This window comes from Psammomys obesus, unplaced genomic scaffold, assembly GCF_907164565.1.
Source record: "Psammomys obesus unplaced genomic scaffold, mPsaObe1.curated_primary_1811, whole genome shotgun sequence".
In the NCBI taxonomy this organism is placed as follows: Eukaryota; Metazoa; Chordata; class Mammalia; order Rodentia; family Muridae; genus Psammomys; species Psammomys obesus.
Genome location: NW_026594152.1, coordinates 1,126,226 through 1,142,787, shown reverse-complemented (window position 1 = coordinate 1,142,787; position 16,562 = coordinate 1,126,226). Strand labels below are relative to the sequence as shown.

The following is a 16,562-nucleotide window of genomic DNA, read 5'->3' as shown; positions in this document are numbered from 1 at the left end:
CACATGAATAATTAACTTGAATAATTTCACTATAAAGGTCCTTGTGAATTCTTAAAGAATTTAAAGGGCCATATTACAGAATTTTAGCAAGATGATCTTACAGTTTGAAAACGTCTTTTTTTTTTTTCTTTTTTTCTTTTCTCTGGGTGACTGTCCTGGAACTTGTTCTGTAGACAGGGCTAGCCTCAAACTTAGAGATCCACCTGTCTCTGCCTCTGCCTCATGAGTGCTGGATTAAATGCATAGGCCACCACCACCACCCAGCTGAAAATATCATTCTTGAAATACTCAGATAATAAGAATGTGGATGTAAAGTAAGAATAGGGCTTACGCGGAGCCAGGCGAGGTGGCCCATGCCTTTAATCCCAGCATCTCAGAGAGACAGAGGCAGGCGGATCTCTGTGAGTTCTACAAAGCCTGGTCTAGAAAGTGAGTTCCAGGACAGCCAAGGCTACATAGAGGGAAAAAAAAGCATAGGGCTTTTGGGAAATACATCGAAGTTAACTTATGTTAACTTAAGTTAACATGTCAATTGCATGGCTTTTGCACCTACTGCTCAGGAGGAAGTCACCCTCCCCAGGAAATCCCAGGTCAGGCTCAAGCTGAACTCAGAAATCAACCATCCCCATCCCTAAAAGCTGTTACAACAACAATGGCGTCAAATCCAACCACGAAGAGTAACAAGACGGCTCGCTGCGGAAGGAAGCTGCTGCCACGCCTGACAGCCTGCTTTCGGTGGAGGGACAGGACACGCTCCTGCAAGGGTGTCCTCTGACCTCTACGCATGCTCCGTGGCACTTGCACAACCTCACCTACGCGTGCACACGCAGATAGAAGTCATAAAAACATTTTAAAGAAATAACTCTCCAGGGGAGGGCTAGGAAAACGATTCCAGCCATAGGTTGGAGCACCTGCTGTGCCGTCATGAGGACCCGATCTTAAACCTCTTAGTCCCACCATAAATATCTGGGGTGGCCCGAGGGAGCACCTGTACCCACCATAATGTCCTCCTCTGGCCTCAGCTCAAGCACACGCAGGTAGAAATACAGCAAACACGCACACACATGAAATATTTTTACAGGTTTTCCCTGTGTAGCCCTGGCTGTCCTGGAACTCACTCTGTAGACCAAGGTGGCCTTGAACTCAGAGGTCCACCTGCCTCTGCCTCCATAGTTCTGGGATTGAAGGCGTGTGTCGCCACCACCCAGCATAATTTTTAATTTTTATTTTGTGTGTGTGGGTGTTTTGCCTGCATGTATGTCTGTGTACTGAATGTGTGCAATGGCTAAAGAGGCCAGAAGAGGGCATGAGATCCCCTGGGACCGGAGTTATGGATAACTGACGGGCATGGGGAAGTAAACCCGAGTCCTCTGTAAGGGAGCCAGTGCTCTTAACCACCGAGCCATCTCTCCAGCCCAGGCAGAGGTCACTTTTACCTTGGTGTTTGTGACAAGTCACCTGAAGACAAACTACAAAGAATAGTCCTCACTGATGGCCACTCTGCACAGCTAACCATCAAAGGGCGTGGCGGGAAGACAGGCCTATCTCTAGCTGTACCTGCCTCATAGGGAGAGCAGCAAAGCCCAGTGTGGTGTTTGGGAGGCAGACTGCAACAGATGGTCTGGGGTGAGTAACTCATCCTAGCTGCCAGGGTTTCTTTCCCTGATAAGGAAGGGAGTGCTGCTGGCATAGTGGCATATACCTCTAACCCCAGCCCTTGGGAGGCAGAAGCAAGAGGCCTGCAAATTCAAACCCAGCCTGAGCTAGATAGCAAAGACCCTGCCTCCCCTAAACAGTGGGGAGCGGAGGCGGATAGAGGACTCAGTGATAGAGTGCTTGCTGGTATGTGCAAGGCCCTGGGTTCCTCCCCAGGACGGCCTCAACCAAAAAGGGTAAAGCCGTGATGGTCCACACTCACCATGCCTGGCAGTACTGCAAATGTGATGCTCACAGACTCGCCTGTCTAGGAAGCAGCACATCAGAGCTGTCAGACTAACCTATGAAACCAGCAAGCTGCCTCCCTGTGATCTCCCCGACGTGGTGGGCTAGTGGTAAAGCCAAGCAGGGAAAACTGTGGCCAAAGGCCCCTGATGATGAACCTCAGTCCACCTATCAAAGCATCTGTCCCCAGGGCGGTGCTTCTAGGAGGTATTGGAATTTTAGGAGGTGGGGCTTATCAGATGTTCCTAGGTCTTTGGGGGTGTGACCTCTACTTCTCCCCAGCTCTCTTTCTTTCTCTCTCTCTCTCTTGAGATAGGGTTTCTCTGTGTAGCCTTGGCTATCCTGGAACTCTCTCAGTAGACCAGGCTGGCCTCAAACTCAGAGATCACCTGCCTCTCCCAGTGCTGAGTGCTGGAATTAAACGTGTGCCACCCGCCTACCTCTCTCCTGTTGATTGCTTTGTTTGCTTTGTTTGAGGTAGAGTCTCCAGTAGCTGAGGCTGGCCTCCAACCTACTATGTGTCTGAGGACGCCCTTGAACTTCTGATCCTTCTGCCTCAGCCCCGAGTGCTGTGATTGCAGGAGTATACCACCGCTTCCAGATTTAAGAAGTGCTGTGGATCAAACCCAGGGCTCTGTGCATGCTAGACAAGAACTCAGCCACCTGCGTCCTTTCGTTTGTTTTGTTTTGACACAGGGTCTCCCTGTGTAGCTCTCTCTGGCATGGAACCTGCTATGGAGACCAGCCTCTGCTTCCCGAGTTGGAATTAAGAGCTTGCACCAGCACACGTGGCTAATAATGCACCTCTAGCAGTACCCGCAGAGAGCCGAGGCACAGGTGAGATGGAGCCAAGGCTGAACCATTGTGGTCACCTGTCTCTGTCCTTTGCTGTCTCCCCAGTGACTCAGAATCTGCCCAGCTCTGATGTGGACACAGTTGATCATTTAAAAAGATGTTTTTCCCAAGACTGTAATACAAGGTTAACTTGACCTGTTGTGCTCACTGGAGCGTTGGGTGTTTCTTCTATCCTGCTCTTGGTAATCTTGGGCTTTCTTGGCATCTTAGGCAGCTGCAATTGGTTCCTGAGCCTTATCACAAGGCTCAGACCAAACCCTGAGACTCATGACTACAGCCACTGGAGGGATTGGATAGTCCCTGAACTAAGTCACCATCTATTAGTCCAACAAGAAGGCTAGAATTCTTTTTTTTTTTTAATTTATTTATTATTTATACATCATTCTGCCTGCATGTACACCTGCAGGCCAGAAGAGGACACCAGATCTCATTACAAATGGTTGTGAGCCACCATGTGGTTGCTGGGAATTGAACTCAGAACCTCTGGAAGAACAGCCAGTGCTCTTAACCTCTGAGCCATCTCTCCAGCCCCGAATTCTTTTATTTTTATTACTATTTTGTGTATATGAGTGTATTTCCTGAATGTATGTCTGTGTGCGCTATATGTGTGCCTAGTGCCTATAGATGCCTAAAAAGGGCATCAGATCCCCGGAGATTGGAGTTGCAGATGGTTGTGCTGGGACTCTAACCCAGGTCTTCTGGAAGAGCAGCCAGTGCTCTTAACCACTGAGTCATCTCTCCATTCCCAAGGCCAGAATTCTGTTTGTTTGTTTATTTGTTTGTTTTGAGACAGGGTTTCTCTGTGTAGCCTTGGCTTGCTGTCCTAGACTCACTTTGTAGACCAGGCTGACCTCAGACTCACATCGATCTGCCTGCCTCTGCCTCCCTGAGTGCTGGGATCACAGACATGCACCGCCACACCCAGCAAAGGCCAGAATTCTTGATCACAAAAAGAAAAACATCTTTAGAAATCATGCCAGGCACTGTCGGATAACTGTCAGATTTTTACATAATCTCAGAAGTCTAGCCAAAGCCTTCTGCTACCTCCAGCAAGTGTACCTCTGGGAGTCCCTTTTGCTCTCAGTAAAGCAGGTTTGCCAGCTGGGTGGTGGCCCTTGCCTAACATATACAAGGCCCTGTTTCCACTCTGAGCATTGCACAAAGTTGAGTAAATAAACAATAACAAAGAAGCCTTTCAGCAGCTTGACCTGGCTTGCACATAAGTGAGCTGGGCTAGCTTGTTGGCTTCTGGAATCTACACATAGAGACCCTGTCTCAAACAAACAAAGAAACAGGGCTGGGTGGTGGCTCACGCCTTTAATCCCAGCCCAGAGGCAGGTGGATCTCTGTGAGTGGTAAATGGGTTCACACCACACAGTGCAGGACCCAGAAAGCCGCTGTTCTCTGGCCCTGACACCTCTCCTCTGCTCCCTCCTCCATGCTTTCCTCTCGGTAGAAGCAGCAGAACCTGGGGGGCTCAGGCTGTCTGCTCCCCATCTCTCTTGTCCTGTCTCTTTGGCTGTCTCTCTCTAAGGTGTTACAGAACTCACCACCAGGGGGCCTTTGCACATCGCTCTCTCTGCCTAGCCTCTTTCACCTAGCTTCCATCTGGTCATCTTTCACATCCACGGAGGACACTTCCTCAGGGAAGCCCTCCGGACTGAGCTCCTGATTGGCCATCCAAATACCACTTGGCTTCTTTAGTTGGCATTTCTTTGTACTCTGATTTACTAGACTGGCCATCTGGTTAATATTCCAGGTTAATGACCCTTTTCCCGTTCCAGACTGTCAGATTCACAATACCAGAATTAATGACCCTAGTAGGAAACCTCATCTGACTTGCCCCGGAGCCTGGGACATAGTTGGTACGAAAATTTGTTGGCCGAATGAATGATGTTGCTGTTATTGTTTCCCTAAATCCATCCTTCGCTCTGTGTGTGTGTTGGGGGGTGAGTATCTGTGGTGGTACACTGCTCAGATCTACAGAAGTGTAGTTGTCAAGCCTGGAGTCGTGGCTAATCCCAACACTTGGGTGTGGGAGGAGGAAGGATTAGAAATTCAAGGCCATCCTTAGCTATTATAGAAATTTAAAACTAGCCAGGCTACTGTAACCCAGTATTAGGCAGGCAGAGCAGAAAGATCACCCTGAGGTCGAGGACAGCCAGAGCAACACAGGGAACCCATATCTCAAAGGGAAATGAACGGAAGAGCAAACCGGAACAGGAAAGGAGGGTTCTCTGCTGGGCCTCCTGTACTTCAAGTCAGGCCTGCACTTAAGGGATGATGATACCGAGCATTGCCGGTAGAGGGCGCCGGAGAGCAAGAGCACCGTGGGCAGAAAGTTTCTCGCCTGTGTGTGTCCATCTGGTGATCATCACAGCAGCCACAGCGCGGAAGAGCTGTCAGCGCCTTCCAGGGCCCCTGCAGCCCCCCAGGGCAGAGGCCGCCCACGTTGGACCTCATATCCACAGACGCCCTCGCTCCACCGGCCACAAGCCTCAGCCCCGGCAGCTGCGGTTATCCTGCTGCCCGTAATTATGGGACAGCTGCGGCCAGGCACCCATGCAACTTCTCCACATCCATTTTCCTAAGAACCTGGACCCCAGAACAGGGGAGCACCCTGATTTTTGGGGGTTCCCCTAGGGAACTTTTAAGGTTCCCTTTGTGGCTTACGGTATAGGTTTGATCTTTTTCGGTATTAATGAGACCCTGGCTTGGTTTGGTTTGGTTTGGTTTGGTTTCGTTCTTGGTAACACTGGAAGTTGAACCCAGGGTCTTGCACATGTTCGGCAAACACTCCATCACTGAGCCTTATCCCCAGCCCCCCCCCCACCTTATTTTAAAGATGTATTTATTTATTATTTATACAGTATTTTGGCTGCACACCAGAAGAGGGTACTGGATCTCATTATAGATGGCACTATGTGGTTGCTGGGAATTGAACCCAGGACCTTTGGAAGAGGAGCCAGTGCTCTTAACCACTGAGCCATTCTCCAACGGCCTCAGCCCATTTTAACCATGGATTAGATACAGAAGGCTCCAGCCTATCCCGCCTCCTGCCCCCCGGTGTCAGACTCTCATTCTCTACCCCTCCATCCCGCTCAGTCATTGCCTCCAGATCTATTCACAGGACTCATTCCTCTTGGCATCGGATCCTCAGAGGCCCCAAACACTGAAGCTCCCCATCATTCTTGGGACATAGTGGGGTGTCCTGCTCCTCAGCCCAAGCCCAGACCAGCTCTCTTCCATCACACCTCCTTCCTTGCTCCAGGACCTTCTTCAGTCACTCCTCCTTAAAGGTCAGACTGGCAAGCCAGGTCCCATCCCAAGGTTTCTGCACTTGTTAATCTATATTATTTTTCCAAAAAAAAAAAAACAACAAAAAACAGGGTCTCTCTGTGTAGCTCTGGCTGTCCTGGAATTCACTCAGTAGAACAGGCTGGCCTCAAACTCAGAGATGTGGCTGTGGCTGCCGCTGCCTCCTGAGTGCTGGGATCAAAGACGTGCGCTACCACCCTGAGGTGGTTCTTCTTCTTCTTCTGCCTCAAACTCAGAGATGTGGCTGTGGCTGCCGCTGCCTCCTGAGTGCTGGGATCAAAGACGTGCGCTACCACCCTGAGGTGGTTCTTCTTCTTCTTCTTCTTCTTCTTCTTCTTCTTCTTCTTCTTCTTCTTCTTCTTCTTCTTCTTCTTCTTCTTCTTCTTCTCCTCCTCCTCCTCCTCCTCCTCCTCCTCCTCCTCCTCCTCCTCCTCCTTCTCCTCCTCCTCCTCTTCCTCTTCTTTTTTTCTTCTTCTTTTGTAGTGCCAGGGAAGAAACTGAGTCTCACACATAAGAGATGTTCCGAGAGCCGTCCCCTCCACTCCCTCTGCCTTCCAGTCAAGGCTTGCTTCCTGATTCCAGCCTGCCCTCTTCACCTGCTTCCCAGACTCCGGTTACCCTGCTTTCTCTGCAGCACTGTTCCCCGCAACAATCACGGCAATATTTCTTGCCATTATTTGTTACTCACTTCTGTATAGGCCTCTGCAGAAGAACAGTCTTCTCTGCGAAGCCGAGGACTTTGTCCTGCAGCATAGTTGCATACACGAGCAGAATCTTACTGCTGGGTACTCCATGGGTGCTCGGAAAAGATCTGTTAATTGACCAAATGGGTGTTTTTGCCTTTGCTACGGCCTCCCTTGAATGCCTTCTCTCCTCCATCCTGCCTTTTCCCAATCCTGCCTAATGCCCAGCCCCAGCCCACTTCTCCAGGAAACCCTTCGAGACTTGCCACCCCCCCCCCCCATTTCACTGCTTAAGTTTACATACTAGCAGATACAGTCCAAAGGAGAGTTTTCAGGAGAAAACAGACTGCTTTTATTGGAGCAGAGAGGAGTAGAGGCGACAGGAAGAGTTAGGGGAAGGGAGGAGAGGTGAGGAGGGGGGCCCTGGGCTCCAGGTTCTGTACCAGGGTGATTTTATGAGGGCAAGCGGCAAATGTGTGGAGCTGGTCACTTCTTCCACTCTTTCTTCTCATAATCCCAGTGGGCAGCCAGGCCCTGTATGGGGTTGCTCTTCATGTCCAGCAGGCGCTGGAGCTGCTGGGCTTTCCGTTCTTCTGTCAGGGTGACAACCTTCTCTGGGAACACTGCAGGAAGGGCAAGGGGGAGACAGTGGCAGCCCAGGTCCCCTCGGTCTCCCCCCCTCAACAGCTCCCTCCTCTACAGCCGTGCAGTCAAGGTCCCCTACACTGAGGGGTGTTCTCCTTGCTATCTCCAGGCTCTCCTGCACCTCTTTGTTTCTGTCTGTCTCTGTCTCTCTTTTTGAAACAGGATTTTTAATATGTGGCCCTGGCTGTCCTGGAATTCACTCTGTAGACCAGGCTGGCCTCAGAGTCCTATCCACCGGCCTCTGCCTCCCCAGTGCTGGGATCAGTGGTGTGCACTGCCAGGCTCTCTAGACTCTCTGGAAAAGCGCCCTCCAGGACCAGGGCTTTGCCCCCAGCTCTGCCCTACACTGCAGCTCCTGCCCACAGTGAGGCCGTTCCCCACTCATCTCTGTGATTGTGGCAGCCTGACAGAGGGCTCCCTGGGTTGCCCCCAGCCCCACCACCGCTCCACTCTGTGGCCTTGACCTCGTTACTTCAGCTCTCCAAGACTCACCATCAGGAGCAGGTTCTGTCTGGAGGGCTATAGGATGGCCCTGGAGAGATGGCTCAGAGGTTAAGAGCACTGGCTGCTCTTCTAGAAGTCCTGAGTTCAATTCCCAGCACCCACATGGTGGCTCACAACCAACTAAAATGAGATCTGATGCCCTCTTCTGGCGTGCAGGTGTACATGTATGCATATGGTATGCATACATTGTATGCATAATAAATAAATAAATCTTAAAAAAAAGAATGGCCTCCATAGGCTCATATGTTTGAATATTCTATTATTAAAGTATACCACTATTTAAAAAGCATTAAGAGGTGTGGCCTTCTTGGAGAAGGTGTGCCACTAGGGGTGGGTTTTGAGGTTTCAGAAGCCCAAACCAGGCCCTTTTGTCACTGTTTTTCTGCTGTGTGCTCATCTGGATGTAGAACTCTCAGCTACTTCTCCAGGACCATGTCTGCCTGCCTACCACCATGACAGTCAACTAAACCTCTGAAACTGTAAACAAGCCCCAATTAAACGTTTTCTTTTATTAGAGTTGCTGAGGTCATGGTGTCTCTTTACAGCAATAGAACAATGACTAAGACGCTGAGCTAAAGAATAAGACCTTGACTTTATTTATTTGGTTGGTTGGTTGGTTGGCTTTTGAGATAGGATTTCTTTGTGTAGCCCTGGCTGTCCTGGAGCTCACTCAGTAGATCAGGCTGGCCTCAGACTCAGAGATCTATTCACCTGCTTCTGCCTCCTGAGTGCTGGGATTAAAGGCATAGCATTCACCACCACCCCCACTACTAGGCAAGACTTTGCATCAAAGAGAGAGAAATGGGGGAAGAAAGATTCCCAAAAAAGCAACAAGCAACATTTCCTAGCTTCCCTTGCAGCTAAGCAAGGACACGCGATCATGTGTAGCCAATAGGACATGAACAAAAGAGGCTGGACACGGAGAACCCAACTCATACATCAAATGTAAGCTTCTCTTCCTGTTAGTTAGTGTATCAGAGCACAGGGTCTGTGGAGACAATCCTGTCCTAGATGGCCTCACTGGCCTTTTATTGTGAGAGAAAAATAAACCTAGCTCGGAGTGCACCTGCGTACCTAACCGTGACTCTCAGGAAGGAGACTCCCTCTCGGAGATCAACCTGGTCCACATAGTAAACCCCAGAGCTGATTACAGTGTGCTCACCTTTAATCCTAGCAGTAGGGAGGCAGATGGATCTCTGTGAGTTTAAGTCCACCCTAATCTATACAATAAGTTCCAGGCCAATCAAGTCTACATAGTAAGACCCTGCCTTAAAAAGGGGGGGGGGGGGGCGGGGGGCGGGGGCTGGAGAGATGGCTCAGTGGTTAAGAGCCTGGGTTCAATTCCCAGCACTCACAAGGCAGTTCACAGCTGTCTGTAACTCCCGTTCCAGTGGATCTGACTCCCTCACACAGGCGTACGTGCAGTTAAAACATCAATGGACGTTAAAAAAATAAATAATAAATAATTTTTTTTTTAAAAGGAGCTGGGTACAGTGGCAAACACCTTTAATCCCAGCACTCAGGGAGGCAGAGGCAGGTCAATCGCTGTGAGTTTGAGGCCAGCCTGGTCTACAAAGTCCAGGACAGCCAAGGCTACACAGAAAAACCCTGTCTTGAAAAACCAAAACAGGAAAAAAAAAAAAAAAAAAAAAAAAAGGAAAAAAGCCAATAGATCCATGTCTTTCAATTGCTGAAAATATGTTAAGAAATACATGGATTGGCCAGGCAGTGGTGGTGCACGCCTTTTTTAATTTTAGCACTCCGGAGGCAGAAGCAGGCAGATTTCTGTGAATCTGAGGCAGCCTGGTCTATAAAGCGAATCCAGGACGGCCAGGGCTACACAGAGAAACCCTACCTCAACACCTTCCCCTACCCAAAATAAATGAAAGGAAGAAAGAAATACGTGGCTAATAGCCAGAAATCAGAACCACTGTTTGTGCGCCCACTTGGACCTATAGCCTTTTCATGAGAGCCCACAGCTGGGTGCTGTTATTCTCGTTTGTGCAGACGGGAAAACTAATGCCCTGAAGCGCTGGCCCCCCTGCATTCCCCATTTGAGGGCCATGTTCTGTTCTTTACCCTACCTCTGTGGAGCCTCTTCAGAACCCTTGCAGAAGAGTCCTAAACATGTTCTCCTTGGGAGCTCAGCCGGTGGCTATGGTCACAAAGGCATAGACAGCCTACAGCCGTGGGACCCAGGCACTCACCATAGACCCGCTCCCACCAAATCACCAGAGCCGTGAATCCAATGGAAAAGAAGACACAGCCCATCACCGTCTTCCATTGGTTGGAGCGATGGTTCATCTCTGCGAAGGTTTCGTGGAACTGGAGCCGGTACACTGGAGGCAGGCAGAGTGTGGAAGCTCATGCATGACCATGCCGAGGACCCTGGAGTCAGCTGTTGGCCCTGACACCCTTGACTGCCCCTCCCTGCACCGCAGGCTGTTCACTCAACCACGTAGGACAGGGTGTGTGTATGTGTGTGAATGTAAAGGCTAGAGCTCACTATCCCGTGTCTTCCTCAGTTCTCTCTACCACGTAGTTTGTGACAGGGTCTCCTGTTAAACCTGAGGCTCACTGATTGGTCCAGACTAGCAGGCCAGGGAGAGCCTCCTGTCTTGGTCTCCCGACAGCTGAGATTACTGGCGGGTGTTTATTATACCCAGTTTTGTTTTGTTTTGTTTTGTTTTCTAAACTCACGTGCTCTTGCTTGCTCGGCAGGCACATAACTGGCTGAGCCATCTCCCCAGTGCACCAGCCCACCTTTGTTCTGAGCTAGGTTCCTACTCTTGCCTCTGGTTCCTGGATGCTGGAGCCCGCAGGCAGCTCACCTGTTGGATCCTCACCGAGCACACGCTGTATACAAACCATGGCAACCCTGGGCACAGTGGAGACCAAGTGAATGAAAACTCCTACCCCGCTGGAACTTAGGAGGAGAGGCACCAGAAGTTTCAGCAAATGGTTTAGGGGTGTGGGTGGGTAGGAGAGCTGCCTTTGTTAGGGGGACTCAGAAAGCCTCTCAGAGGGGAGCTTGGAACCCAGGTTTAGGGAATCAAACAGAGAAAGTCAAGTTGAAATTAAAACAAAGTCCCCATCAGGGAGTGATGGTGCAGTTGTTTGTTTTGTTTTCGATGTTTGAGACAGGGTCTCTCTGTGTGGCTCCAGCTCTCCTGGACTCACTCTGTAGACCAGGCTGAGCTTGAGCTCAGAGATCTGTGGCCTCTGCCTCCTAAGTGATGAGATTAAAGACCTGTGCCACGATGGCCAGCTGATTCCGGTCCATTCTAACTGAACAGGGAGGCTAGATTTCTGACACACAAGTACAAAACCAAGTTTTTATGTTACAAATTTTTATCAGGACTTTCCTGTCCTCTCTCCTCCCACTGAGAATTTTATCTGCTTTGTAGAGTTCACTCTCCCCAGATGCTCAGAAGAATGACACATTCCCAGCACCTAGATCTCTAGCTGTGCATAAGAGGCTTTGTTTTGTATCTCTGAGTTTAAAACTATAAAACATTGGCTTATTTTGGGAAAGAATCTCATTACACAGCCCATGTTGCCCTTGAATCCACAATCTTCCTGCCTCAGCCATTCCCAGGGCTGGGTTTACAGGTGTATGTCACCATGCCAGCTTAAACCTTTATTTTTGCTTAAGTTTGCACCTTCTAGTAATTATCAAAATATAGTCATAGTTAGATGCCTCCCCAGGCTCTGGCATGGCTGTCAGGAGATGCACAGACCAGGCCTATCATGGCCCAATGTGCCACCTCAACTCAGATCAAGAGTCAAAGAGTGAAAAAGCAGTAGAGGGGGAAAACAATGTCTGTGTGGCAAGGACCTGGTCTCAGGAGGACTTAGGAGAGATGCTGACCCTGACCCTTCCTCCCTTCCTCCCCTCTTCCCTTCCTTCCTTCCTTTCTTCCTTTCTTCCATTCTTACTTCTCCTCTGCCCTCTTTCCTGCTTCCTTCTTCCCTCCTTTCCTTCATTCTCCCTTCCTGCCTTCCCTGCCTCTCTTCTATCCGTCACCCCTCCCTCCCTTCCTTCTTGCATTTAAGAGTGTCTCCACATGTGAACAGTGTTTCTCTGTGCTTTAAATAACTCTGAACTGGCTGTGTGGAGGAAAATGAGAACTGGCGCAGGTTCCTGGGTAGAACTGTCTTGGGTTGGGCAGTTTGGCTGCCACGGTGTCTCTCCATCCAGGCAGGAGCAAAGAGAAGGAAGGAGGTGGGGTGAAGGTGAGGGATGGGGAGACAAGGGGCCCAGTTGCTGATGCTGGCATTCTCCTGTAGCTGTAGCTCACCAACCTTCCCAGAGTGTGGTGTGGCTGTGGTGCCATTTGTGTGGGAACAAGTCCTGACCAACATCTAGGAACTCAAAGTTGTGTGGCCAGGCCAGTGATTTCATCTTTCTGAGCCTCAGTTTCCTTTGGTGTAGGACCGGCTGCTGGCCATTTAATGGGGGGTATAGAGGCATAGTTAGTGTGGTGACATTTAAGTAGAGAAGGAAACAGGGGTCTTCTCTTTCTGATATAGAAGGGAGATGGATGGAATGGTTGGAAGGAAGGAAATGAAGGGAGGAAGAAGGGAGAGGAGGAAGAAGCATCAAGGGAAGAAGGAGAATGGGGAAGAAGGAAGAGGGAGGTGGGGAGATAGGGAGGGAGGTGTGGGGGGGAAGTGGGGGAGGTGGGAGGAAGGAAAAGGAGCCAGGCAGAGCACTGAGTATGTAAGTTTGCAGGGCAAGGGTGCAGCCTGGCTTGTTCCCAACCATACTGCCAGGGTCTGCATTTGTAAGATGCCCACTAAGACACAGAGTGAGAGAATGAGTGAGAGAGTGTTCGTGCCATCTTCCATCCATCAGTACCCCCTGAAGTAAAAGATCTCTAACACCCCAACTGTGGAATGTAGCAAATAGGCTCCAGATAGCCAAAGTCAGCCCAGGGCCACCACCCTGCTCCCTCAGCTGCCTCTCTGTGCCCTACCTAGTGACAAGGACCCTCCACCTCTGCTGCCCTGACACCCTTCTCCACCTCCACGTCACTCATATTTCCCAGAAAGACTTCCTGAAGACCCCATCAATCTTTTGGGTCTGCATTCCCTGGGACACACCCTATCTTAGCCACACATCCTGTTTCACACTGTGAGGTGGTCCAGGTGACTCCTCATGTCCCCAGGGTCACTAGCTTCAGACAGGAAGATTCAGTGAATTGAAAAGGTGAGTTGAACTCCCTCCCCTCCCGGCCTTCCCCTCCTCTCCAGCCAGCCTGCCTGGTCCAGTACTTACAGGCCACCTTCTCTGCTTGGCTTAGCTGGGCCCAGCTGCCCTTCTCTTTCTCCTTCAGGGCCCGCTGCTCCTCATTGAGCTCTGTACAGTAGGGTTCATCCGGCATGGGATAGGAGCGCTGGGCATAGCGGTCAACATAGGGGGTCATCCTGCGATGGCTGTCAGCTGCAGGTACAGGAGAGGGAGCTGCGTCCAGGCTGCCCCAGGGTCACCTGTCTTTAACCTTGATTTCTTTCTTTTTTTTTTTTTAATTCTTTATTAATTACACGTTATTCACTTTGTATCCCCCCTGTGGTTCCCTCCCTCTTCCCATCCTATCCCTCCCTTCCTCCACCCTCAGCATGTATGCCCTTCCCCAAGTCCACTGATAGGGGAGGTCTTCTTTTCCTTCCTTTTGATCCTAATCAATTAGGTCTCATCAGGAGTGGCTGCATTGTCTTCTTCTGTGGCCTGGTAATGCTGCTTCCCCCTCGGGGGGGCGGGGTAATTAAAGAGCAGGCCAATCAGTTCATGTCAGGGACAGTCCCTGTTCCTATTACAACGGAAGCTACTTTGGATACTGAACTGCCATGGGCTACATCTGTGCAGGGGTCTTAGTTTATCTCCATGCATGGTCCTTGGTTGGAATATCAGTCTCAGGAAAGACCCCTGTGCTCAGAGTTTTTAGTTCTGTTGCTCTCCTTGTGGAGTTCCTGTCCTCTCCAGATCTTACTGTTTCCCACTTCTTTCCTAAGATTCCCTGCCGTCATTTCTTATAATAGTACCTTCCTTGTTCACTGTGCCAGCTTAAGGCTTTCAGGTGAGTTGTTGGCTCATTGGCCTCATGTCACTCTGAGCCATATGATGTGTCTCCACTTGACAGACCGGCAAATTGCTCCTTCAAGCAAGGAGCACACCAGAATGCAGGTCACCTCCCCTTTGATGCAAAGATCTCCCCTGTGTTCTCTGGGGAGATCTAAGCCTAAGAGGAGGCCCAGGAAGGCCCTAGGGATGAGGAGCGACTTAAAGAGGGAGCTGAGATCCAGGCGAGACTGCCGTACAAACTATGTGCACCTTCCACATGTCTTCACACGTGCTTAATGGGGCTTCCGAGACAGCTGGGTTTGCACTGCAGCTGGACACTCAAGTCACTGTGCACAGTTGTGTTTGGGCAGCCTCATCTAGAAAGTGTGGACGATGGAGAGATTGCCTCACCCCTCAGTGGAAGCTTCCAAATAGCGCACTCAAAGGTCCTCTGGGGGACGAGGGGGCAAGAAGATAGTTTAGTTGGTAGAGCCTGGCCTAGTACACAAAAGCCTGGGGCTGTGAGAAGGCCTGGGTTTGGTTCCGAGCAACCCTAAGCATGGTGGAACATGCCTGTCAGCTCATCATTCTGGAGGACTCGGGAGGTAGAGGCAGGAAGATTAGAAGTTTAAGGTTGTCCTCAGCTACATAGCAATTTCCAGGCCAGCCTGATACCTGAAAACCTGTCTCCAAAACAAAGTTTCCCTGCAAAATAACTCAGTGGGTAAAGGCAGTTGCGGTGACCTGATGACCTGAGACCTGAATTCAGTCCCTAGAACCGATGCAAAGATGAAAGGAGAGAGTCTCTGCCCTCTACACTCGTGGGTAGCATGCCCCTCATACACCCCGCATGCATACAACAGTGTATGCAAATGACCCCCATATAGTGGGCATGCAAGCAATAACAAAATTTTAAATCTCCTCGAGGCTTCGCTCGGTAGCTGGCCTTCAGCTTTGTGCAGGCTGCTGGGTTGCCCTGAGCAAGGCCGGGAAGTGGAAGGTCTCACTAGAGGCTCCCCTGTTTGTTACACCAGAGGCAGGAGGATATCCGAGTAGTCTTGGTTCTGAGTCTTCTTCTTTGTGCTATCTTGGTTTTTTGAGACAGTCTCACTCTGTAGCCCAGGCAGGTCTCTAGCCCACAGTGATCCTCCTGTCTCCGTCTTCCAAGTGCTAGGGTTGTAAGGGATCAACAAATGTCATCTTAAGCGTCAGGAGATTCCTCCTGCTAACTGGCTGAAACCCTTCCTGCTTTCGACCTGTTTCTTCTGACCAGTCCTGACGCCAAGGTCTGGAAAGGAGAATTCAGGGTCCTCATCCTCTCCCTTGGGACACGATGGCCTTAGAGGTCTCAGGTTGGGAGCCACGCTCTCATGAGACCTGGAATGAAGGGGTCTACTCTCTCTTTCCTCAGTGCGCTCCGTTTGCTGGAGGAAATTGGTCCAGGACTCAGAAGCAGGATCAAAGGAAGCGATGTGAGGGAGTTAACAGGGCTCCCTGTCAGAGCTCTGGAGCTGGGCTGGGAACAGGGATCTGAGACTTACCAGCGCCGTCTGGGCTGTGTGTCCCTCGAGTTCCGAGTCCTCCTGTCCTCATCGCCAGACTCCTGGCAGCTCTGGAAAGCATCTGCGGGGATGCAGATGAGTGTGGTTCTGCGCTGCGCTGCTCGCTGGCTGCCCCTCAGGGCCAGCTTCTGATTTGCTATTGAAGCAGAGGCGACCCGTATAGCTTTGTCTAATACCACCGTCGGAGTAAATGTGGGGGGGAGGGAATTCTAGACCATGGTTCTCAGCCTTCCTGATGCTGCCGCCTCTTAATACAGTTCCTCATGTTGTGGTGACCCCCAACTGTAAAATTATTTTCGTTGCTACTTCATGACTGTGATTTTGCCACTGATATGCAGATGGTCTTAGGCGACCCCAGCACAAGCGTCACTCAACCTCCAGGTTGAGGACCCCTGCTCTACATCTTTGGGGCCCTCTTGGGTTCTCCATTCCTCCTTTGAGAAGTTGGAGGGAGTCAAGGCTCTGGGTGAGATCTGAATCGTTTGGGACTGGGGGCCCTGCACGCTGATGCTGACCTCACATCAGCCAAGTTGGGAGCCCCACTAATTGCCTGTCCCAGAGAAAAATCCTCCCCGCAGGGCCGTGGGCCCAGGTCTCTCAGCAGCTGCTCCGTGTGTTGCTCTGAGGTCTCCTTAATTGACTGCCTACGTGCGCTTTGCCGGCTCCTCTGCTGGAGGAGGAGGCAGGCTGCGCCCTACCACCACACCGGACACGCATGCATTTGGCATCCCAGAGGTTTTCGAGGCCAAGGACCAAACTGAGTCAGCGGGTGCGAGAGGCAGCACTTTAGGAAAAGAGCCAGCCCACCCTCTGGAAAGGGAGACCCCGCTGCACGGGAAAGAAGGAATGCCCGAGGCTAATTCCCGGCATTAGACCGGGTCAGTGGGGGAACCCCAGGAAGGGAGGGCTGTGAGGTCAGGGGGCAGAGTCTCAGGGTGGCCGCCACACACACACACACACACACACACACACACACACACACACACACAC

At 50.8% G+C, this 16,562-nt stretch overlaps 1 protein-coding gene across 2 annotated transcripts in view; it reads right to left on the bottom strand.

The window, feature by feature from the left end:
- Positions 1–7,133: 7,133 nt before the first annotated feature.
- The window catches only part of LOC129684771 (cytochrome c oxidase subunit 4 isoform 2, mitochondrial), a 9,589-nt gene continuing 160 nt past the window's right edge, over positions 7,134–16,562 (bottom strand). The window contains exons 2-5 of one of the 2 annotated variants that reach the window (XM_055618020.1): positions 15,552–15,633; positions 13,228–13,392; positions 10,154–10,285; positions 7,134–7,420 (exon numbers count right to left, since the gene is read on the bottom strand). In XM_055618020.1, coding sequence (XP_055473995.1) covers positions 7,284–7,420; positions 10,154–10,285; positions 13,228–13,392; positions 15,552–15,633 — 516 coding nt within the window. In that variant the 3' untranslated portion in view covers positions 7,134–7,283. Of the gene's footprint in view, positions 7,421–10,153; positions 10,286–13,227; positions 13,393–15,551; positions 15,709–16,562 lie in introns of both variants that reach the window. The other variant, XM_055618019.1, reaches the window with a different exon arrangement.